Genomic DNA, 24,376 nt, shown 5'->3' on the forward strand with positions numbered 1-24,376 from the left:
CAAAGGGATGGAGTAATACCAATGCAGGGGGAACAGCTTTGCAGATGTGGGGAAACCCACTTTTGTCCCTTCCTAACCCGCTATGTTTAAAACAGGGAAGGGCAACCTGTAAGGGAGGGGGGCGGTGGTGGCAAAGAGAGGTTGAGAAAAGGGGTGTTAGGCCCACTTTCTGCTCCACCCACTACCATCTTCAACTCTTCCCATCACCAGCATGTTGGTCCTGACAGATCATGTTCAAAGGAATGTGGAGAAGGTTCCAGAAAGGAAAAAGATTCTCCCTATCTGTTTTTAAAGCTGGGTAACACAAACTGCAGCACCTAAGAAAGGGAGCACAGGCAGGGTGGGGCTTGCATAGGAGTGAAAACTGACCAGGTTCAACAGAAAATCTGGAGAAGTCCATTTTCAGTTTCACTGTTGAAATTTAAACGAAACATCTAAATACAGTGGGACCTCGGGTTAAGTACTTAATTCGTTCTGGAGGTCCATTCTTAACCTGAAACTGTTCTTAACCTGAAACACCACTTTAGCTAATGGGGCCTCCTGCTGCCGCCACACCGCCGGAGCCTGATTTCTGTTCTTATCCTGAAGCAAAGTTCTTAACCTGAAGCACTATTTCTGGGTTAGCGGAGTGTGTAACCTGAAGCGTATGTAACCTGAAGCGTATGTAACCCAAGGTACCACTGTACTGAATACTGCCAGGAGTATAAACAACAAAGGGTCTTCCAACTTTGTCTGTTCGTTTCAGTCAAGCATGTGCAATTCCTCTCTTTGTGGGTTGAGTACTGGGGTTAGGCTCATAATATGGGGGCGGCCAGTTTGGGGTTTATGTGGGTGTGCTCTCACTCATCATCATCAGTGATGTCTCAAACACAAGTCCAATAGGTCCTTGTATCACTCACACAACCACTCCCAAGACACTACTCCCGAACTTCACCTGCTGGTGGGAAATCATTACTTTACTACGCTTGCAACAGTACACTGCAATCCATGTGCTGAGAAGCTGCAATATCCCTGAAACCCAAGTGCTTCCTAGTTTGAAAGAACTTATTTCCACACAACAAAAAAGCACAACTACAACTGCACATTGATGTCACAATAGTTGGGCCCAAAGTAAAAGGGAGGGACTGCCCTGAGACCTCTGGGTATAGGGCTGTATATAGATTCAATAAATAATAATAGTAATGTTCAATATTCAAGTTTTTTTTTTTTTAAAAAAAGCATGAGCTTGCAATGGTATATCTCATCTAAAGTACAATGATTGCACATTTACACTTGATTTAAAATATAAGTGCTTTGTTAAGCTATGTTTAACTATGCACTGTCCTGAATCTTCCAACACAGCCCCAAATTTGAGATTGGGGTGTGTGTGTCCCCTCCTATTTTCTTTCTCCACACCATACGCCTTCTTATACTCCTCTGCTATGTCCCCCACCATTTCATTCTGAATTAAAAAGCTCCAGATGTTCTGAACATCCCTCATAGAACAGGGCTCCTTGATCATTTTGGTTGCCCTTTCCTGCTCTACAATCTCCTTTTTGAGGTAAGGCAACCAGAACCATATGCAGCTTATCAACTGCGGAATAGATTGGCATAATGGCATTGTGATATTGGTCATTTTATTTTACATCGTTTATCAGGAAAGCGCAGTTCTGCCTCACATCCTTCAATAATAGCCAATTAGGTCTACCCCAAATGCTGCAGTCCTGAAATATTTAACTGAAAATCATGGGAATGTTTAAAGTTACTTTCTGCACTACTGGCCATGGGGGATACCCTACATTCGGTTTATCACCTCCTCTACTGTCATAAAGGGTAAAGCTTAATTTTTTTAAATGACCATGGAATGTTTGATGTTTCCAGCAGCTGTGTGGCATTAACATAACACCTATTAAAATAAGGCCTGAAATAGAATAATGAGAGCTGGTGTCCTCCTGGGGACTGTTTGGTATATTAAGGAGGAAGTTGAGTAGAAATAAACCCTTTGGCCCTTGAGAAAGAACTAGTGGCGTTTTATTGCAACAGGATGGCTGCAATACTCTTACCATATTAGCTGTATCACAATATGAATGACTGCTTAAGTACACATTTAATTTTAGCTTATTCTGCATCCTTCAGAAGAGCATAAAACCAAATAAGGCACACTTTAGGAAAGGGATACAGTATTAATTTATCACAATAGATGTTTAGGAGTCATCTCACTGCCCATAGGCATTCAAGGCAGTGAATGTGGAAAATGACAGCCAGAAATGATTTCACATTACATTAAAATACAGAATAAAATGCTAGAAACATACCAAACAGCAGCAAAAATATAAATTTAAACAGTACAAAAGCCCCTAATGAAATGTCTATTTTGGGCAGCAATCCTGTTACTACTAACCTCGGAGCAAGCATCAAAGAAAGCTCCAAGACTTACGTCTTATTAGACATGTATAGGATAACATCCCCAAATTGTTGAGCCCTAGTTTATTCAAATCTAACAGAGTAAAGACAATAATAAAATCAGCACTTGAATGAAGACCAAATAAAAACAAAAACCAGCAGCCATTAAAGCATAACAGTAAACAGTACAATAATCTGATTAATGAAGCAAAGAACACCAAAGGGTTAAAGGAAATATTTATTCATTCCTGCCACCATTCATCATATGATAGCTTCCAGAGAATGCAACCTTAAAGAGAGCAAAGCATTATCATATCATAAATACTTCTTCAAGAGATACTGTTCTTTCAGATATAAAAGCTGAGCCTGCAATCCTGTTCTTGCTTACTTAGGGGTAACCCCCACTGAATAATACAGTGGGATTTATTTCCAAGAAAACAAGCAAAATAATTAGAACTAGGAGGGATAGTCCATGCATACATACCTGGGACTAAGCCCCATCGGGCACACTGAGACGTAACATGTACAAGAGTGGACTGAAAAGCAAATAAATGTGAATTTCCAAAACTGTTGAAAAGTCCTAAGCATTTGTATTGAACAACATAATAATGATATACATAATTAAACATACCTACGGGATATGGGATGTAGTCTGCAATTCAGCCCAAGAGCTTCCTGCATTAAGAATTAATAATAATAAAATAGGCCTGATGTGCTTTTGTCTATATACTCCTGGACTAGCACATCTCACATGCAGTGTGTTCTGTAAGGAGATAAAAAGTGGGTCTCACAGCCCATTTACTTCAGATCACATCAATTAAATATAAATGCTATTCTGGAATACAATTTATGACCACATATAAACATAATCCATGGTACCAGCCAGGAAAGTTGGAGAAATCACCAGTTATCACTTACCGTGGAAATGAACAGTTTTGAACCATCAAACATATCACGGCCACTTCATTGTCTATGGAAGCCGTTGTGGCATGTAAGCAGTAATAACACGAACAGGCCCTAGAAATTGGTATGATCAATACAATGTCTATAGAATCTATGTGAACATTTATTTGTGTAACTAAATATATTGCATATTTGGGTTCATAGGCGTCATCTCATGCTGAAGACTGTGGGTGCCCGCAACTTTGCCCATTGACTTTGTAGGGGCCCAGCCCCACAAATATACTGGAGTTGGCTCCAGTGTTTGGGTTAGACTGCTCTCTTTGTGGCATACCCTCAAGCTAAGTAAAAAACGAGCTATCCTTTAATGCGCATTAACTCGTCTTTTGTTTGTATTCAGTTAGATCATGAATGGTAAAAAGTAGTCCAGGGGTAGGCAACCTAAGGCCCACGGGCCAGATGCGGCCCAATCGCCTTCTCAATTTGACCCGTGAACAGTCCAGGAATCAGCGTGTTTTTACATGAGTAGAATGTGTCCTTTTATTTAAAATGCATCTCTGAGTTATTTGTGGGGCCTGCCTGGTATTTTTACATGAATAGAATGTGTGCTTTTATTTGAAATGCATCTATGGGTTATTTGTGGGGCATATGAATTTGTTCATTCCCCCCCCCATATAGTCCGGCCCACCACATGGTCTGAGGGACGGTGGACGGGTCCACGGCTGAAAAAGGTTGCTGACCCCTGAAGTAGCCTTTCCTCACTCTCTCTCAGAAATGTCTGTTCACTTACCATCAACCTTGTACTCTGCCCTTCCTATGAAAAAGGTGGATCCCATGCTAGGGATCATTAGGAACAAGTTTGAAATTATAACTGCCAATATTGAATGCCTGTATACATATCTATGGCGCAACCACACTAGCAGTATTGCATACACTTCTGGTCAGCACATCACTCAGATCTTGTAGAGTTGGGCAATGTTCAGAAAAGGGTAGCCAAAATCATCATGGGGCTTTAGCAACTTCCCTATGAGGAGTGGTCACAACATTTGGGGCTTCTGTTTAAAAAAAGGGGGTGGAAGAGGTGATAGAGGTGTATTCATTCATACATTTTGTGTGGAGCAATTTATATATGTTTTTTCTGTGGATCACCTCCCAGGGCCTTCTGGTGGTTCCCTCACTGCGAGAAGGGAAGTTACAGGGAAGCAGGCAAAAGGCCTTCTTGGCAGTAGGACGCTCCCATCAGACTCAGGGAGTCAAAGAACTACACAATTTTTAGAAGACATCTGAAAGCAGCCCTGTATAGGGAAGCTTTTAACGCTTGACATTTTATTATGTTTTTATATTCAGATGAAAGCTGCCCAGAGTGGCTGGGGAAACCCAGCCAGATGGGCGGGGTATAAATAATAAAATCATTATTAATAATAAGAATTATTATATTATTTATTTATACCCTGCTTTTTGCCCCTGACAGTTTACAGATAAACTTAAGAATTATGGGTTTTCTTCCTGAGCATGACGACAATAAACTCAGGGCAAGCTCATTTCCTATTTGGGGGCTTCCGCGGGCATCGGGTTAGCCATTGCGAGAAACGGGATGCTGGACTAAGACAGGCCATTGGTCTGATCCAAAAAGGCTCTCGCCATTGCGCTCTCGACGTGCTCTGAAAGCTTCAGTTTCAGAGAGATAAAGGGCTTTGGTCTTCCTTCGCCTTCTTCTGCGAAGTAGGTTTCTTCTGAGCCTCTCCATCCCTTCCCCCTCGAGGCTTCCCGGCGTCTCCGTCGAGGGACGGAGCAGCAGCCTGGGTTGCTCTCCTGCTTGCGGCGGGGCAGCACAGCAGCAGCACAGCAGAGCGGAGGGGCGGCTCTTCCTGCTCGCGCTCCGCCTCCCTCCCTCGGCGCCTCCCTCGCCCCGTCAAGAAGCCAGGCGTGCCCAACCCGCGCCAGCGCAACGCAGTCACTCCAGGGCCACCAGCAGCGCCGGCGGGAAGCCACCTCGAGCTCCCTCACACACACGCACACACGTCCTTCGGCGGCCTGGGAGTTTGCTCGAGAGCCTCTTCGCCCCTTTCACTCGGCCGCGGCTGCTGGTGCTTTGCCGGGAGGGTCGTCTCCTCCTCCTCCTCCTCCTCCTCCACCTCCGGAGCCGTGTTGGGATAACGTCGCCGTGTGCTTTGTGCGCGCGCCTTCGGCTGCCGCGCAAGGATATTTTTTGAGGGGTGTCCGCAAGCGGAGGCGCCTTTTGGACGGAGCGGATCTTCTTCGGCCAGGTGAGGGACCTCGAGCGAGGCCGCCGGGCGCGGCGCGGGAAACACAAGCCGGGAGACGGAGGGAGGGAGAGCGAGGGAACCTGGGCTCGGGGAGGCTGGCGCGAGCGCGAGCGCGAGCGCGCTTCTCTGGGCTGGAGGGAGGCGCCTTCGAGCAGGCGGGCTCAGGTAACTGGCGACGGGGCGCAGGTGGGCGAGAGAGAATTGGCGGTGGGGGTGCAGAGAGAAGACGGAGAGCGCCGTGCCATTTCCCCCAGCCTTTCTGGCCAGGGATTTGTCGTGCTCTATGGGCCAGAGGCGCTAATCGGCGTTTGTGGTGGAAGAGCATCTCGCCAAGCCGGATACGGGTCTTCTTCTGCTCCGTGTGTTTCTCTCTCTCTCGGTGGTCGTTTTCCTTTTTGTGTGGCTTGCGGCGCGGGCTCTCGTCGTAGGGATGCTGGGCACATCCCGGCGGAGCGAGGGAGCAGGCGTTGCTTTGCTTAGCGAGTAACAGGTCTTTCCGCTTTCCCGGAAGCTGCTTTGGAGTTCTTTCTGAACTGGGCTCTTGGGATTTCGGCCATCAGTTCTGCCTTGAAAAGGCTTGTGCTGGTGGGAAATAACTGCTTCGGAATCAAAGGCGAAATTCTCCCCGGCCCGGCAAAGCAGTTGTTTTGGCCTTATCTCGGTTTTACTGGAGCAGCTCTTCTAAAAATGCGTTGGTGTAATTTATTTTTGTTTGGATTTGTGAATGGGGTCCATGAACTAAAATAATTCAGATCTAACTTTGCAAGTCAGTTGATCTTCATGTGATTAGAAGAAAGAGGAGAGGCGTATATAAGATGAATGATAGGAGTTTGAAAAACAAACTTTAAAAAACCCCACTTTTAGTGTGTTCGTGTTGCTCACTCTGGTAAATATTAAGTCTGGTAAATATTTGGGCTGTATTTGTAGTTTGATCACTATTCCTTTTTTTCATAAAGTGTTGCATGCAGAAGGCTTTTACCGCATTAAGTCTTCATTTCCGATACAGTATAAATGAATCTTGTAATGCTATTGATCCACGTGCTAATGGCACTTAATGGATGTTTCTTTGGATATGAGCAGGATCAGAGAAGGGAATTGTTGCCCTTAAAAATTATGTCTAAATGTCTTGCTTCATTTTTGTGTACCTTTTGTGAAAGTGAATAGGTTGTTTGTGTGGCATATTCACATTAATAATGGTTAATTAGGCTTTTAAACTTTCTTGTAAGAAATTAACTTGTTTATAATGTTGCACTGAAAAGGAGAAGGGGATAAAATCATTAGTGATCTTTTATAGTTAGTATTTTTAGTATTTTAACGTTTTGGTTACTAAATGTTGATCATGAATGCATTAACTGCTTCTGGCAATCACCTACACATAAGTAAGTTTTTAGTTACCTGCTAGCTTGACCATGTGTTTATAAGGCAAATGGAAAAGTAAGGCCAAGTTTTATCCACAAAAAGCATATGCCTCAAGACTTGCTTTTTGGTATACTATGATTTGCTAGAGAGTAACAACAAGCAACAGGCTGTTTATCTCTTCACTTATTCCCCTTCCCCCTTTATAAATAATGTACCCAGAAGATATACCTATGCATACTTGTACAGTTGAGCACCACGTGTTACATATGGCTTTTCTTAAACATGCTACAGTCATGGCAGTATGTATGTAACTGAAACTTCTCCAGAAAATGAATGAATGCAGGAAAATCTTGCTAAAACATCAGTAACATTTATTTATATTTTACTGGAAGAAATATCAGCTAATTAGTTGGGCAAGGGCTCTTTATATTCGTCGTTTATGTAGAAGATGCTTATTTACAGGAACCCATTTAGCTCAGGAGATTTTGGTCAATAATACCCAGTTTTAATATAAAATGCAGTTGTAGCCAGTGCTGAACCTCAGGAAACTAGCCTCTGCCTCCATAAACAAAGCTGTTTGAAAAGAAAGCTTCTCTTGAAGCTAAGAAAGCATTGCTTGTTGGAATTTGATTTTTGAAAGAACTGTGTCAGTGGAGCTATCAGAAAAAGATGTATTTTCGACTAGGAGGAGAGAGAGCCCATGTATGCTTCAAAACACACAGAGACCAGGAGTTCACCCAGTATAATTAATATATAAAGTATTTCATACTTACCACATAAATAGCTCATTATATAAACCTGAGGTTTTAAAATTCTGTATCAATACAGATTTCTATATGAGCAGACAACTACAAGTGACACTAAATTAAAATGGATTTCCACTTTAATGGTCAGGGATTTTAAAGACTTGACATAAGGGAGAAGAAGCTGGGCCATGTTCTTACCTTTTCATGCCAGGTGTGGAATTCTTAAGGGGAAAAAACCCTACATTAAAATTAACAGCATTTTGATCTTTTGGCTGATAACCTCCTTACGCAAAGTACATGAAGTGGATACACAGATGCATTCCTGGAAACTGATAACCAGTCTGAAAGATAAGGGTTAAACCAACTCTGTGCCAAAGCATTACTATAAAACATTTGTGTTCAATTGTGACGAACTGAACAACGCCCCATAAGCTTGCTTTTATAGCCTTCTCTTTGATCCTCTCTTGTTGAGTTAATGTACTCAGGTCTTATCACAGTTCCATCAACAGTAGTTTTAAGAGTTTTAGTCAGAGACCTCACATTATACTGTTCCTGGCACTATTAAATATAAAGTACGTTATCATTTCCCCTCACTGTAGTGCAGTTTGCTCTTGGTCTCCTTAAATCCTTTATCCCAACAATAATCAAATAGTGTGTGCATCACTTATGTGTGGGAGCTGAATAAAGAAGCAAATTGGAGTGAAGTCTTGTTAAAACATGATGTAGGCAATTGCCGCCCTGCCCCCCAGTTTAGAACAGGGCTTGCACAGAGTGTCACTTTATTTTCTAGGTTTTTAAACACATAATTACTATGTCATTGTATATCTAGTTATCCTGGGTCTGTGGGATTTGCAGTAAGTGGTGCTGTCCAGCATGTTGCCTGCAGAGCACGGAAGACTCTGGGTTGTTTTTTGTTAAGCCCAGCAATAGAGGTATTTTTAAAAAAATAATAATGAAAGTTAAGGTGTTAAAAAAAAACCTTCATCATTCTGCTTTAACACAAACAAACCCAGAGCTCTTCAAAACTCCACAGGAGTGTTCTACAAAAGCATCACGATTTAAAGCCTGTATTGGAGTCCTGTGGCCTATCAGAGGACACAGGCAAGGTCTGTAAGATCTATTGAAGGGCACCAGAAACTAGGCCCTATGTGAAACTACAGAGTTTTTAAAACTTTAGAATCAAGAATACACATGACCCAACCACTTCTTAACTGTTTTAAGGTAAGAAAGAGCAAGAGAGAAACCCCTGCTCTGCTTTCATAAGAGATTATGGAAGAAAATGAATGCCTTTTACTTTCCTCACAAAAAGCCCCCGGATCTATTTGTCTGCAACTTGGCAAGCTTAATCCACTCTGGAGGAGCTCCTGTACCTGTAAATCTCATCCACTTTGGCTAAAATGAGAAAAGTTTAAAGCTATTTTTAGGTTCTCCATTATAGTGAATGGGGAAATAGAGGAGATATCTACAGTGGTGTGTACAGTTTGCCTGTGGAAACCCCTAGTAAAATATATTTATGGTGTGAAAAGTTGATCATTGTAGTGCTGGGGAAGAACAGCCCAAGGGCAAGGCTCACATTTTCTCTAGAGTCTAGAGCCAAAAGTGGGGGGGGGGGGGGGAGAGCACAGACAACACCACTGCCCAAGGCTGAGCTTGAAACATGGGTAGTTAGTCAGGGCGGCCTACTTACATTTAGTAGGACTAAGAATTAATGGAGGCTAATAAGAATTGGCTCTGGTTTTATTTCACTTCAGGCCTGTAGGTTTTATAGGCCTGATTGGATAATTGGAGCAAGTGAGTACAAAATTGGTGTTTGAGTTGGTAGGAAACTAGAGTGTACCTTTTCTAGGCTAACAAAAATATGGAACTAGGTCTGATAAAATATATCTGTTCTAAAGTAATTGTTTTAATGAAGAGCGATGACCCTAAGGACACTTATATGGAAATAAATTCCACTAATAGCTGGGAGATTCTCTAACCAAATGGATGCGATTAGAATGAGGTGTTGCTTGCTGTGTCATTACTCTCTAACAATTCTTTAGTTTTCAAATGACTATCAGTATTAAGTTCCAACAATATTCTTTTTATATGATCTCATACTGTGAACAAAAAAGGAGGGGAGTTTTTAGAAAGAATTGAAAAAAGTATTAAAACCTTTTTTCTTGTTTGATCTATGTGTACGCTTACTTTTATGGATTTTTGGGAAAGCTCACTTAAGGCCATGCATACTTAAGTATTCAGCTGTTCATGATGAGTGGATGATGAATAATACCATCTTTAGATATCAATAGCATTTTATAGTGTTTCAGTAATAATTTATAATTCAGACAGTCTATACTTTTGCCAGAAGCTGAAGCGAGTCATTCTGCATACAGAGAGATTTCATCAATAGAAATGAAGTAGAGCAAAAATGAAATACTGTGTTCACAACAATCTTGTGACATAGGTTTGGCTGAGATGCTGTTGACTTAACCAAGACCACCCATTGTGTTCATGGCTGTCTGGTGATTTGAATTTGTATTTTACAGTGCCATACCAAAGTCCAGCCACTGAGCCAAAATGCCTCCCTATTTCATAATCCTTATTATAAGTTAAATACTAAGTAGCATCAACATAACCTTTATAGTGTACATGTCAAGATGCTGTTGTAGTGATTGGTATTTGAGTGTTTGATGCCTAGTCTTCTCCCATAGTGAGTACTTTGATGGTTGCACCCAATTGTGTATAATGATCTTTAAAAATAAAAAAAAGTTCTGTGTTGGTAGAACATTATGTTGTAACTTGTAAGTTAAAATAGCCAAGTCTGACATACTGATTGTTGGAGTTTTGGATTGGTCAGTGGCACACCCTCCACCCACCAAGCCATATCACATACAGCTTGGCAAATTATCCTCTTTCAAAATATTTCTGTGAGGTGGGGTGATGTTTGAAAGCTAGTTGTGTAACTCTTTGGAGTTGGGACATTAAAGTTTAATCTAGCGTGGCTAGAACGTTTTAAAATGATAACTCTTGATTTGCTTCTCCTATGTTCTCCCTTCTGAATGAAGGAAATTGGTGACATTCGTGTATGACCTTTGTAAACTGCAGCAGATAGAATGTTCATGCATGAGCCAAAAGCATTCCCCCCCCTGTCAACAAATAGCTCTCATATATATTTTATTTTCTCATTTTAGATGAGTGACTTTGGAATCAAGAACATGGATCAGGTAGCACCTGTGTGCAATGCATATAGAGGACTGCTCAAGGTGAGTTGTGAAAAACAAACATTTTCAGTAACACTTTAATTTTGCATGCATGAAACTATTTTTACATGCTATAAACAATATACTTCTATTCCAGCTAAAAACTAACATTTTCAGTAACAGTCCAGTGAAGACTATTAGTTTAATTCAATGTTGTATCATTTGCATATAGGCTTTCTACATTTGAAAAGAGAATAACAGAAACTGTTTTCTTATTTGCTATGCAATTTGAAAGCCAAATCCTGCCTGGTGATCTCACCAAGACAGGTGTATAAAATAAATGCACTGTTGAGATAGCTAAAAGCTTAATGTGCTGGTGTCAAGTAGCATTTTTATGTACAGTTGATTGTATTTACACCCTAACTGTCCTGTAGTTTAAAAATTCAAAGTCCCCTATGAGAAGTGCTTTGTCTGCTGTTTTGGCTTACTGTGACATCAACAAGTAATTTCTCTTTAAAAATTCCACTATTGATTTCTTTCAATACTGCCTGACATTCAAACCTTTGAGGGAATCGGAGACAGAATAATTTAGCAAAATGAAGCTATGTCTTAATTTAGCAATAAACTGTTCAAGGTTGTATTTTTACTTAGTTAAGACAAAAGAATATAAATGTAGGCCTTATGGAAGATGCTTGCTAACCTTTTCTTGGCTGGTAGGCCGGTCACAAACAATATTGAAGGCATTTTGGTTGACTTACATTGGCCTTCTGGGCACAATTCCAACATTGTACAACTGTTCCTCATTTGTTCAGGATTTTTATGTGTCTATGCTTTTAACGTGCTCGTTGTGCTGTTTAGTTTCATATTCAAAACATTTTTTTCAGTACAGCATGCCTTTTACTCACTCTTAATTCTGCTGCATTTTTTCCAGTGACTCAGTACAAGGGTCACTTGTTTACACAAAACACAGGAGTTTCCAGATTATGTTGAAAGTGTTGACTCAGATCTTTTATCAGTTAACATTGAAAGAATTTATGTTGTTAGAAGGCTAGACAGCTGGCTTATTATTAATCATTTCATTTGTACAGCAACTTGCTCAAGTTAAGTTCTTAAAGCTGAATTTTCTTATTGGAGTAATGTCTATATGAACAGTTTCTTTGTTCTAGACTGAATCACATTGACTAAATAAGTGTTGGGCTAAAACCAGCCAATAGAGGCACACATCTGAGAGATGTACTTTGTGCTGGCTTTTCCACCCTGTAATATGCTTTTTTGAATTTAAAGGGTGAAACCAGTAGCAGTGTATTAGAGAAGTTACCCAAAACTGGCACCCAAACTTCACAGATATGCTGCTTCCCTGACCATTTGAATACAAATATATTAATAAAAGCAGTAGAAAGTCAAACACATTGTTCTTGGAAGTCTGTCTTAACACCTCAACAAGCTAACCATTTTAATGATGTGAAAACATTTCAGTGAATGGCTATGTTTGTGAGTTAATGAGTGAAAAAAAATAGTGGAATGTATCAAATCTTTTATTTCAGACTTGCTTTACAATGGCTGCTACAAAGATGGTAGTGTTGTATTCTCGTGTGTGTGTGATTTTTGTTTTATCAAATAGGTGCTTATACATATTATACACAATTATACAAGAAAGGTTAGTGTGCAGTTTCTGTATATCAGTATGCAGTTAGTGTGCATTTCATAAAACTATTCTGGTGAATAGCTTCATAAAAAGGAAGTTACTTAGGAAGGTAAATAATTATAAAACCTCAAACCTCAGATTACTGTTCAGATTGCATGTGTGTCTACCATTGTTTTCTAGAGTCTAGACCATACCTATTCCCCCCTTAATAGAATTTATAGTGCTATGTGGTCATTCAAATGCGAACAGGAACAGTGCTTCATAAAATAAAGCAAATCCTTTAAAATAATACCTAAACCTTTGTTAATTTAAATTTCAGATTGTGCTTTTAAAATGTTGCAAGGATATTCTTCATGACATTATGAATCTGAAGATCTTTTGTAACTTCCTATTTGAACTACTGCTACAGCTTTTAGTAAATCAGGAAATCCAACGTCAATCCTTTGTATGTACTTAGTCAGTTTCAAGGGAAATGATACTGATTAAGAAATGGCTGCTTAACATAGAATGGAACTGTTAAGATTCCTGGAACAATGAGTTACATAACCATATCACATTTGCTCTATAAACTTGTGCGTGTACTAAAATATTCAAACTGAACTTCTTGTATTTTCTTTTTCAGCGGCAGCCTGCATTTGATAGCTTTGAAGGTGCAAATTCTTTGTTTACTGGATACTTTCCCTCATTAAATGAAGATCAGACAGTCCAGGAAGTGCCAACAGGCCTTGATTCTATTTCTTATGGTAAATACCAGTTTAATAAATGTAACACCACTGTCATGCTAGTTAATAGAATGGAATACTCTAAACAGGATGTGGTCCAAAGTCACCTGTATGTAGAATTAGAGAAGGCACAATCTGTGGGCATCTCCTCTTATTCATAATAGAATAGTGTTGAAGCAAAGTCATTGCTCATGTGTAGCTCCTATTAATTTGAGTACAGTGGAACCTCGACTTACATACGCCTAGTCACGCGGACTTTCCAAGTTGCATCCACGGCAAACCCAGAAGTAATCACCAGGTTTGCCGCGATTTGCACATGTGCAGAAGCACGCTACCGCCGTATGTGCGCACACACACACACGACACCTCTTCTAGCACACTGTTTCGACCAGCGGACAGACCTCCAGAATGGATTATGTCTGTAAGTAGAGGTTCCACTGTAGTGCTTATGTAGGAAATGTCTTGGTAGAGTTGGGCAGAGGTATACCCCTCGTAATATAAATTTAAAATTCTCAGTCCAGATTGTGCATGTGGTTCCATTAGCTTGAATAGCAAAGTTCAAAGATGTGCATAGTTGTTGGAATTAATGGCGAAGCCATTACAAGCAAAGGAGCACTGTGACTGCTTTCTTGGTCCTAGGCTTGAAACTGATCAGGATGCAAAGTTCATTTAGTTCTTCTGGTAATGAAAGTAGTATTTTACTCTGAAAGTCACACTGACAGGTAGCCTATCAGTAAATGAATTCAGATAGTTCGTCAGAGCCCCAGTTGCATCAACACTGTTCTTGCCATAATAGTGCTGTACACCTGACGAAATAGTCAGTAGAACATAGATAAGGGAAGTATTGTGGTTTTGAAATGATTATAACTCTGTATACCAAAGGCAAACTCTTTCTTACAAAAAGCGAGTTAAAATCATTGATAACAATGCTAGTGATCCTGTCCTGAAGGAATGCAGAGCTAAATAACAAGTTCGGAATAATTACTATGTTTATGCAAACAATTCTAAACATGGTTACTTTGTTCTTTTCTAGTGTTGAAATGTTGCTAGTTTCTTCTAATGCTACATCGCTGGCAACTTCTGTAAAGAATACAGTTGGGTCCAAAATCTATATTAATAACAAAGCATTGCTGCAGTTGAGAAAGAAGAAACTTAAACATTTCCCCCCTTTCCCCTTTCTAAATTATTGCAACTCTTCTGCCTTTCAGAATCAAACAGCTGTGAATTGCCTCTCTTAACCCCATGCAGTAAGGCTGTGATGAGTCAGGCCTTAAAAGCAACTTTCAGTGGTTTCACAAAGGAACAGCGCAGACTGGGTATTCCAAATAGTAAGTACTTTATTTCTAATGCAAAAGACTACACTGATTAGCCTTTAGAAAGGTAGGGTTTTTTTTATAATACCAGTAAACAAAATTAGAGTTTCTGAACTAAACTAAGTGCTTGCAAATGATCTTTTGAGGATTGTAGCCTGAGCTTGGTGTAGGTTTAGTTTACTGGATGCTTCTCAAAAGAATATATGGAGAAGTGTTAGTAAAAGAGGCAGCAGCCAGTAGGCATAAGTGTGTGTCCTGCAGAGAGTTTCCTTAATGTTAATTTGTTTGTCTTGCTCCTTGCAGATCCGTGGTTATGGTCACATCATCAAGTGTGCCAGTGGCTTATCTGGGCCACCAATGAATTTAGTTTGGTAAATGTGAACTTTGAGAGGTTTGCCATGGATGGGCAAGAGTTGTGCAGACTGGGAAAGGAGCGCTTCTTGGAATTGGCACCTGATTATGTGGGTGATATTCTCTGGGAACATCTGGATCAAATGATAAAAGGTAAATAAGTCTAACCAGAGTAGTGGCATGAGCCAGGAAACATATGACAAGTTTTGTTTGGGGACAGTGGATGGTAAACTTGCAAAAGTAAATGCTAAACTTTTTGTTAAGTGTTATACAAATGTCACATGTTGCCTTTTAACAGATGAAAGCAAATTCCCCTGTCCAAAATGTATAAACAAATACTTTTTCTATTTCCAGACAGTGAAGAAAAGCCACAAGATCAGTATATGGAAAACGCCCATCTCACTTCATCCATGCACTGGGTCAACAACAACACATTAGGTAAGTATCTTTAATTAGGCTAATTACAGCAGTTAAGAAAAGCTGGAAAGACTGAATTTCCTTTTGATGTCAGTAGATATCCAATTTCATACCTGTGCTGTACAGAGTATACACCCTGGATGAAATTGCATATGCATATTCAGCAATATACAGAAAGTTGCTTTATATCCCTTTTACTTTCAGACGGGTGAGGGAAGTAGTCAGGTTATTTGGGGGGGTATTTTTTTTGCCAGGAACTGGTGATAAATGGAATGGATATGCTTCAAAATGCTGATGTGTTAGGACTAGAAACTTAAAGGAAAACCCCCAATATATTTGCCTGGGGAGAGGTGAGAAGGCTATAGATGCCAGGGGAGATTGAGTTGACTAATTGTCATGTTTGGCATTTGACATTGTGCTAACAAGTGTTAGGGCCATACATGTATTGCTCTACTTGACATCTGATACTGTTCTAGGGGAGTCTGCAATGAGTATTATAAAAACAAATGTTCATTTCCCCCCCCCCCTCCCCAGGTATTAACATAGAACAAGCACAGTATTGTGCTCAAGTACCCAGCTATCCAAAAGCCCTCAGCTATCCAAAATCCAGCCTTTTGGATGACTTATGTCAGACATCTGTTGGACCAAATGTAGTTAACCTAAAACAAGAATATCAGATGTTTCCTAAAGCACAGTTAGAAACTGTCAATGTGAACTACTGCTCAATGAACCAGGACTTCGCAAGAAACAACTTGAACTTGATGTTGGATAACTCTGGTAAGATTGCACTTCCCTATGTGTATGATCCCTTGTTGTTTATAATGCTTACAGTATAGAAGATTCCGAGAAATAAGCATTAATATAATACAGTTCCCAACATGTGCTCTAGCAATTATGTATTTAAAAAACCCCAAGCTTATTGTTTCTGAGTTAGCAACCCAACTTACCTCTTTATTACTCAACCACAAATCATTATTTTGAGATGCTGAGAACTCATAGTGCCTTTTGATAGGTCAACGGAGTACAGTACAATTTGTTAAAGAAAAATGGAAAAAAAACTCTTTAAGCTGTTGGCAACTAAGCTATAAATTTCGTAAGCTTCCTTAATTAATTATTTATTTCTGTGCTGCCCTTCCCCTGATTTACAAAATATAAACAAAAATGCATACCATAGTAACAAAGAAAAAGGGCCTCATATGATGATTACAGGGGCCAGGTTGTTTCATATGAGGAGAAGTGGTCCTTGAGGTGTTGCAGTCAATTTCAAGTGATGTGCTGATCTATTAAGTAAAACCCTTGGATTCAAAGTAGTATTCTTACTGACCACAACTGGGCAAAATTGACGGACTTAAACATAATCTGAACTACGATGGATTGCAACCTCTGTAATTTGAGTTCTTAATTGGTGGAGTGGGGGTAGACTAACTGTTAAAAAGAAAAGAGATGAAACTAAGCTGCATTCTCATTGGCTTGCTGCACTGAATTAAGGACTCAGCTAGACTGGCAAAGGAAAATGCTATTGATATGCGTTGTATATGCGATATAACACTGTGCCACCTGTTTTCCCTGTTTAAATTTACAACGCATTTAACTGAAACGCTTCTTTGATGTGTCTCGATCCAGCCTAAGATTGCAGCTTTGAGCCTGTATTCTTAGCCTCATCCATTCAAACCCGGGTGTTCCTATCATTTCCATTTTTTTCAGCTGTGATACTAATACAAAGAAAAACTTGAGTGAACCCAAACTTGTGACTTTTCCACACTTTCAGGTAAACCTAAAGAGCATGACTCAAGTGACAGTGGCACAGAAAGTTATGAAGGCTCAGATTCATTGCTGCAGTCTTGGAACAGCCAGTCCTCGTTGGTGGATGTCCAGCGTGTGCCATCTTATGAGAGTTTTGATGATGACTGCAGCCAGACCTTGTGTCTGAACAAACCCACAATGTCCTTTAAAGACTACATTCAAGAAAGGAGTGACCCTGTAGAGCAAGGGAAACCAGTTATACCAGCAGCAATTCTAGCTGGGTTTACAGGCAAGTACTACAATATTTTCCTTGACCTTTTTTGTTTTTTGCCTCTGGGGCTTTTCTGCCCCTTCACCGATTGCATAATGCCCCGTGAGGGTGCGTTTTTATTTAGGTGAAATGACAACAGAGGTAGCCATTACAAATGTAACTGGAGCAATATCGGACTACCGTCAAAATAAAGATTAATTAAAGCCACTATTTACTTTTCTGTGTGTATGAAAGCTAAATGAAAGCAGAATTCAACAATTCTTTTGTGCCCAGTGCAAGTTCTTTTCTGAAATCCATGTTTCAGATGAAATTCAATTGTTGGGGTGGATTTCAGAGTGAAACATAAGGGATACTGCAAAGTATAGCCAACAGTTTGGAGAGCAGGAAGCTTCCTTCAAGTTGTTGCCATGAATTTTTTAAGATTGGGAATCCAGATCTACTGTAAGAAAATCCTGTTAACTACAGGTGTATATTTTATTTTTTTCTGATTCAACTTCTGGTGTCATATTTACCTTTACCCAGGAAGACTTTAGTTATACTAAGCAATTATACTAAAATCCTGAGTGCTAGTCTCTTTAACACATTAATTTATGTATGACAGTATACAATAATTTTATCTTATCTTGGTATTAACAGGTAGTGGACCGATACAATTGTGGCAGTTCCTTTTAGAGCTTCTAACTGACAAATCGTGTCAGTCATTCATTAGCTGGACTGGAGATGGATGGGAGTTTAAATTAACAGATCCAGATGAGGTTAGTAGTTCAGTTGTCATGAATAGAAATTGTTTGGCGCCTACTCTTAGGTGGAGCTATGAGATAGGACAACCTGTACTCTGCACCTTAATATAAGCAGTATTAACTAGATGTATAAAACTTGTTTCCCATGTATAGTTTGTTGGCCAGCTTGCTTTTTTTTAAAAGACATACGGTAACTCTGAACCAGGATAGGAACATTATATGAGAATGAGAGAATGAATGAATTCTATTAGGTATCAAGTGGTTGCTTCATGATTTAAATTCTTTCAGTTATAAAAATGCTGCAGCAAAGTTAATTTGTTGAAGCTTTTCACTTCAGATATACTCATAATTCTCATAATTCAAGCATGACTTGGAAGTATTTCATTATTTAAAACCTCCTGTTTTGCAACTCTCTAGATGCCCTAGATGTCTTTAGCTATTCATTAAGCTTTTAAGGATTAGGCATTTCATTCCACCTTTCCCTTTTGAACTTGTTGTTCCTAGTATGCTCCAGTTAACTTGGCCTTGTGGATGTGCTAGTGTTTAAAGAACATGGCATTTGGAATAATCTAAATGACTCCATTCCTAAAATCCAGATTTTCAGCGGTTGCCTTGAATATTAATAACTCTTACCACATTTTTCTCCTTTAAGGTCGCACGGCGATGGGGCAGAAGGAAAAACAAGCCCAAAATGAACTATGAGAAGCTGAGCCGCGGCCTCCGCTATTACTATGACAAGAACATCATACACAAGACTTCAGGGAAGCGCTACGTTTACCGTTTTGTATGTGACCTACATAACCTGTTGGGCTATACAGCAGAGGAGCTGCATGCAATGCTAGGAGTGCAGCCAGACACAGAAGACTGAGCGTTGCAATTTTCTGTAGCATTGATGGAAGAATGCAACAACGCATGAACTGTGAACTGGGACCTCCTGCACCAGTCATTAGTTTTACCTTCTGGCTGTTTGGAGTGGGGCGCTGTAAAAGACCTTAAAAGAAGTGATTTTGTGAACCAGGTGAAGTCCAAGGAAAGAGAAATGGCCGTATTTGGGGGCACCATGGCTTCAGATATTGATGTGTCCAACCTTTTGAGCAGCAACGAGTGAGGTCAACACAGTTCCCAGCTGTAACTTGGAAGATACGAAAGTACTCCAGGGTTTAGAGTTCTGGTTATTTATACCACCATATAATTAAGGGTGTTACCCATACAAAGGCTGATAGCCACCAGAATTTCTAGCTTGAACAAACCCTAAAATAACAACCTTGCAGATGTTATATGTCATGACGTGTGGTTTAAGAGAGGGAAGGTTAGGCATCCTTTATTTAAGTCTGGGTACTGAGTTGAATTTGCATTGGGCATTCTTGCCAAAGCAGCGCATGTGTCCTCCGCAAATAAACTGTAGTCTCAGAGCCAGGTGGAGCAGTGGCAGAGAGTCCTCACAAAGAGGGAGGAAATATGTACCATTTCAAAGTCTGTAATTTGTGTTTGTATATAAGCACGTTCATAATGATTCTCTGGCAATTTAATGCTCCTATTTAACATATTGTATATTGTAATTTAAGCTCATATAAGCATCTGAAAGAGGAGGAAAGTTAAGGTTTCATTTCAGAACAGCAGCACTTAAGCATCATGGAACAAGTATTTAATCTACTGAAGGAGTTGATAAATCACATAGGCACATGCTGAGTGCCTTTTTTGTGCAAGGAGAATAATTCATGGCTGGCTGAAAAACACTTTGAGCATTTTTTTGCAAGAGACTAATAATATAGCCTGGGGCATAAAAGGCCCAATTTGCCTTTTATTCTAACTGAAATTGAAAATGTTAATATTGTTTTCAAATATATTTATTAATGGCATATCTCCTTTATGCATGTCCTTTTGGAAACAATTTATATGTATAGTCCTTACTTTTTTTCTTCAGTTGGCCATTCCCCAACCTTTGCCCTCACCCTTCATGAACTATCCTGATTAAAATATGAATTCTATTTTTGGAAATAATTCTGACTCCTTTTAAGAAGTTAGGAGAAAGTTCTATGTAGCAGCTATTTTTACTGCCAAAAACAAAAACACTTCACTGGAAAAAAATGGTTTGTAAATGAAAAATATTGTAAAAGAAAAGTATTTTTTATCTTGAGATTGATGTAAATTTAAATGTACAGTCTGATGTTTAAAATGTTATTAAAACCTCTTGAATGAATATTAACAGTTGTGTTTATATGCTTATGAATTCTTAACAGTAATTTTGAAACTTACCAGCAATTCAATAAGTACATATCTAAGTGTCTAATAAGTCCTGGGGGTTGACACAGGGGGCAATACTCTCCATCATATCGGTGTCCATCAAGATTTGAATGCAAACGTATTGCGGAGAAGCAGCTCCATCTCCTGCAAGGTTGACAAATCTTTCAGCAGAAGCAATAAATACCCATATGCATACATTACTTAGCTAGATCTCATGTCTCTATCAAATTGAATGGCGTGAATTGTGTATGCGCCAACAAGACATGCTCCTGAAGAACACGATCACAATAGCTGATAAAACTGCATATACTCTATAGTGCTTGCCTTCAATGGTGGAACTTTTCAAGTTCTTGATTTGGACTCCAAAAACCACACACACCCTGGAGTGGTTTTCTAATTAGTATGGGGTTTTTAAAATACTGTGAAATGCTGCTGTGAGTCATGTAAAACAGGCCCAAATGGACGCATTTGCTACAAATGTACATGCAAACACAGCTGGAAAATATTTGTGATCTTTTCTGTGTGTGTAAATACAATCCTGTTTACAGATGCATCCAATATCTCTACTTACCACAAGAAGAGCTTTCCAACACTCCCTCTTAAAGGGTGACTTTAAGGGATAACTTAATGCGGTGCTAATTTTGTTAGTGTTTACAACAGGCGGCTACAGAAAACAAGCATCCCCCCAAACCTGACCCAATCAGATGCCCTGGAGGTCGCATCTTTATGTCTGGATTGATGCTTTCATCTTTCCATGGATATACAGGCCTACTGCTTAGTAGCTAGTTCTGCCCCCCATCGCCCCAACTCACATGCCGGGCATGTGACTGGCATAATACTAGAGGGGGAGATGTACATCCTCATAAATTGAAAGAATTCAGATCGTAATTCAGTGCATGTGTTACTTTTATGAAGGAGTCTTGTCTTTCATTGGTAACTAAGCATGTGAAATGTGATGCAGAGTACGCAACCTCAAAGCCTAAACAATTTGCCTCTTGCAAATTCAGCTTCTTTAAGTGCAGAGATCTTAAAGAGGCTTTCTGTTATGTGGGATGGTGGTCTTAAAGATATGCCTTAATTCACAGCTTCAGTCCCTTAGACTTTTTCTTCTGTGAATCATTCCCATTTTATTATTTTATAATTTAAATGGATTTCTTACTTCACAACAAGATCCTGGCCAGGTGTGTGGGTGCTTAAAACCACAGAATCCTACAATGTTACAATCCAATGAAACAATTTAAAACAAACTGAAGACTAGAGGGGGTCAGCTTCACTGTCAACTTTATGCAAGAGAGTCTTCCATCATAATAGTTTTGCCAAAAAGATTCCTTCTCACCCGCTTTGGATTCTTGGTACTACTAATCTTATGCAAGATGGCTTGTTGGGAGGAAAGGACCTTGTCGATGAGCAAGTTGTTCCACGTCTGAGTCCATATCCTCACCAAGGTGGCTGATAGCAACACTGTTAACCAAGGAAGATGTGGGTTACCTAGACAGTCATTTATGGAGAGAAGGGGAGGATCTAAAACCTTGTCACAACTCTGCAACTGTCCCTGATCCAACAAAGTCATACTGACAAACTTCAAATGTAACAGAAGGGGAACTTGCTGCAGAAGGGGAAAGCTTTTCATTAATTCACTTCCGCAAATCTGTCACAAAAATAGTGAAGCCAACTAGCTGAGATCTCAGCAGCTTCTACTGAAGTCAGTTTCTCTCTGAGGAAAGCTGGAAATGTCCTGAGAGGTAGAGTACAGAACTGCTTGGATTATTTTGAATTGGTGGCAGACCGTGGTGTGAAGCAGGTGGCCCTGTGTTTCCTTTTTTTTTCTTTTCAGAAGGCTGCATGTGATTATGGACATATACCCTTTCCTGACAGTTACTCATCATCGCCAGTGACATCACAGGCAGTGTCCACTAGGTTCCCATGACAGCAAACATGCACCCATGTATTGCAATGGCAGAAGCGGGGCAGCTGCTGTTCTCCAACACAGAGGAAACAAAACTTTCCACTTTGCCAAGCTGACTAAAAATAAATCTAGGAACTGGAAATCAAACCGCCAGCCAAGTCATGGGCGATTACTGTGTGAACATGTATGCCTACAAAGTTATGAAACATGTTCTGAATTACGTGGCAAATGTGCTAACCTTGTGGTAAATTTGGTGTCCAAAACATTGCTGTATTTCTATTGAAGGACAGACAAGGCAATGATTGCAAAGCCCCGTAATCATTTACAGGAAAGCAGAAAAGAGATGTTACATCATAGCACTAAAAAAAAAGTCCTGACTACTGTATTAGTCTTCTAAAGAGTGATGAGCTGGGTGTTTTGATTAACCATTTGTTAACTAATCAAAGTCTCGTGTGGTTAAGCTGCAGTCTTTAATTTGCCCACCTAAACTATTCACAGATGCTCTGGAGAGCAAAAGATTTCAGGTAATCTCTTAGGCTCACATAATCTTGGGGATGACTCAAAATCAGAGATTGCTTTGGGCTCAGCTTTGGGAGTGGCTTTCATAGCAGTGTTCAGTACACAAGAATAGGGGAGCCCACATGAGTATGTGCAGAGAACCATCCCCTTACAACTGGATAACCAGAACCAGCCCTCACCTGCCTTGATTGAAGAAGAAAGGATTTCCAGATCAGGTAGTGTGAATTCAAAGCAGACTTAAGCCCTTCCACCTCCAGAAATACAGCACTGCATAGTTTGTTTTTCCAAAACAGTCACGTTCATTCCTGGCAATCCATTTGCACTGATGACTTTGGCCTGTATTGAGCCATCTTGTGCCCCCGGCACACATAATGTTGACAGTAAGACCTGTCTAGCAGCATGCACAAGAGAAATCAGTCTGTGTTGCACCCTTCCGGTTCAGGACCTTCAAAGCACAGAGACATGATGATATGCCATTACAGCCAGATGCCAACAGCAACAGCAGAGATGGTGAAACTTTGTGAGCCTGAGGGTCATATTCTCTACTGGGCAGCTTTCTGAAGGTACAGTGGTACCTCTGGTTACGAACTTAATTTATTCCGGAGATCCGTTCTTAACCTGAAACCGTTCTTAACCTGAGGCGCACTTTCACTAAAGGGGCCTCCTGCTGCTGCCGCGCTGCCACCACGCAACTTCCGCTCACATCCTGGGGCAAAGTTCATTACCAGGAGACCTACTTCCGGGCTAGTGGAGCTCGTTACCTGAAGTGTTTGTAAGGAGGGTGGTATGTAACCCAAGGTTCCACTGTATTTTGCCAGTGGCAAAAGTGGGAGATGCAACAAATGTAAATTTTACCTTCGTATAAGCTAACTTCAACACACACTTGCACATCCCTCTCCATCCTCCAGCCATGCAAGCAAGAGGTATTATCAGAGTACAAGGTCACATTGCAGCCAAAATGAAAGACTCGGGATGCAAAAAATGGTTGGTTGATGGCTGTGTCCTGGTGAGAGGATTTGTGGCCCAGTCAGTTCTGAGAGCTGGATGAAGAAGCCTGTAGTGCAATATTCATATTTTTTCCAGGGCCTGAGGTTTCTTACTCCTGCATTACAAGGGGAAAGGGGGAAAGGTGTTGCTTTGTTTTACAAAATGGGATTTTTAAAGTTTCCTGCATCCATAAGCGGTCAGATTTAGTCTTCATTATCTGAGCACTTCAGACAAGTTGTGTTTGTTTGTTTTTTGAAAGAAAAAAAGGTGGGTAATTTTGCTTGCAAATTTACAACCCTACACTAATTCATGCTGGAGGCATTTTCTAGAGAGTCAGCTGTCCTTTGGCTGCACAGGATCTAGCACATTTCCCATTTTGAACCAGATAAAGTACAACTTTTTATCTGCCTGCCGGGGCCATTGCGTGCTGTCTGAGATGCCGTTCCGCAACAGGCACATGATGGCTCATGTCTTTGCACGATTGTAACACATAGCTTGCAGAAGGGGGACTTGGATCATCTCAAATCAGAGTGTGGAAAATCCCACATTCTGCCCCCTTGCTGCAGTGAGTTTTTGAAGTTTTTCATTTCTTTGAAATGATAGCTGTACTTCTGCTGAGGTGAAGAATGAAGCCTAAAGGAGTTGGCAATGATGTCTCATTAATCATAGGACAAATCAGGAGGAG

General features: G+C 40.3%; 1 protein-coding gene and 1 long non-coding RNA gene across 2 annotated transcripts; one reads left to right on the plus strand and one right to left on the minus strand.

Annotated features, from left to right (window-relative positions):
* The first annotated feature begins 5,218 nt into the window (after positions 1 to 5,218).
* Positions 5,219 to 20,235, plus strand: ETS2 (ETS proto-oncogene 2, transcription factor). Its single transcript, XM_079974924.1, has 10 exons — positions 5,219 to 5,549; positions 10,825 to 10,896; positions 13,101 to 13,221; positions 14,409 to 14,528; positions 14,817 to 15,017; positions 15,219 to 15,302; positions 15,816 to 16,058; positions 17,050 to 17,317; positions 17,936 to 18,050; positions 18,688 to 20,235. The coding sequence occupies exons 2-10, from the start codon at positions 10,825 to 10,827 to the stop codon at positions 18,901 to 18,903; spliced, it is 1,440 nt and encodes a 479-aa protein (XP_079831050.1). The 5' UTR covers positions 5,219 to 5,549; the 3' UTR covers positions 18,904 to 20,235.
* On the minus strand, positions 19,527 to 22,673 carry LOC307215611. The gene is made up of 2 exons (XR_013838587.1): positions 21,616 to 22,673; positions 19,527 to 20,423 (listed from the first exon to the last, which is right to left on the minus strand). It is a non-coding gene; the product is annotated as an uncharacterized lncRNA (long non-coding RNA).
* Between the last annotated feature and the right edge of the window lie 1,703 nt (positions 22,674 to 24,376).

Source organism: Podarcis cretensis, assembly GCF_951804945.1.
Source record: "Podarcis cretensis genome assembly, chromosome: 4".
Taxonomy (NCBI): domain Eukaryota; kingdom Metazoa; phylum Chordata; class Lepidosauria; order Squamata; family Lacertidae; genus Podarcis; species Podarcis cretensis.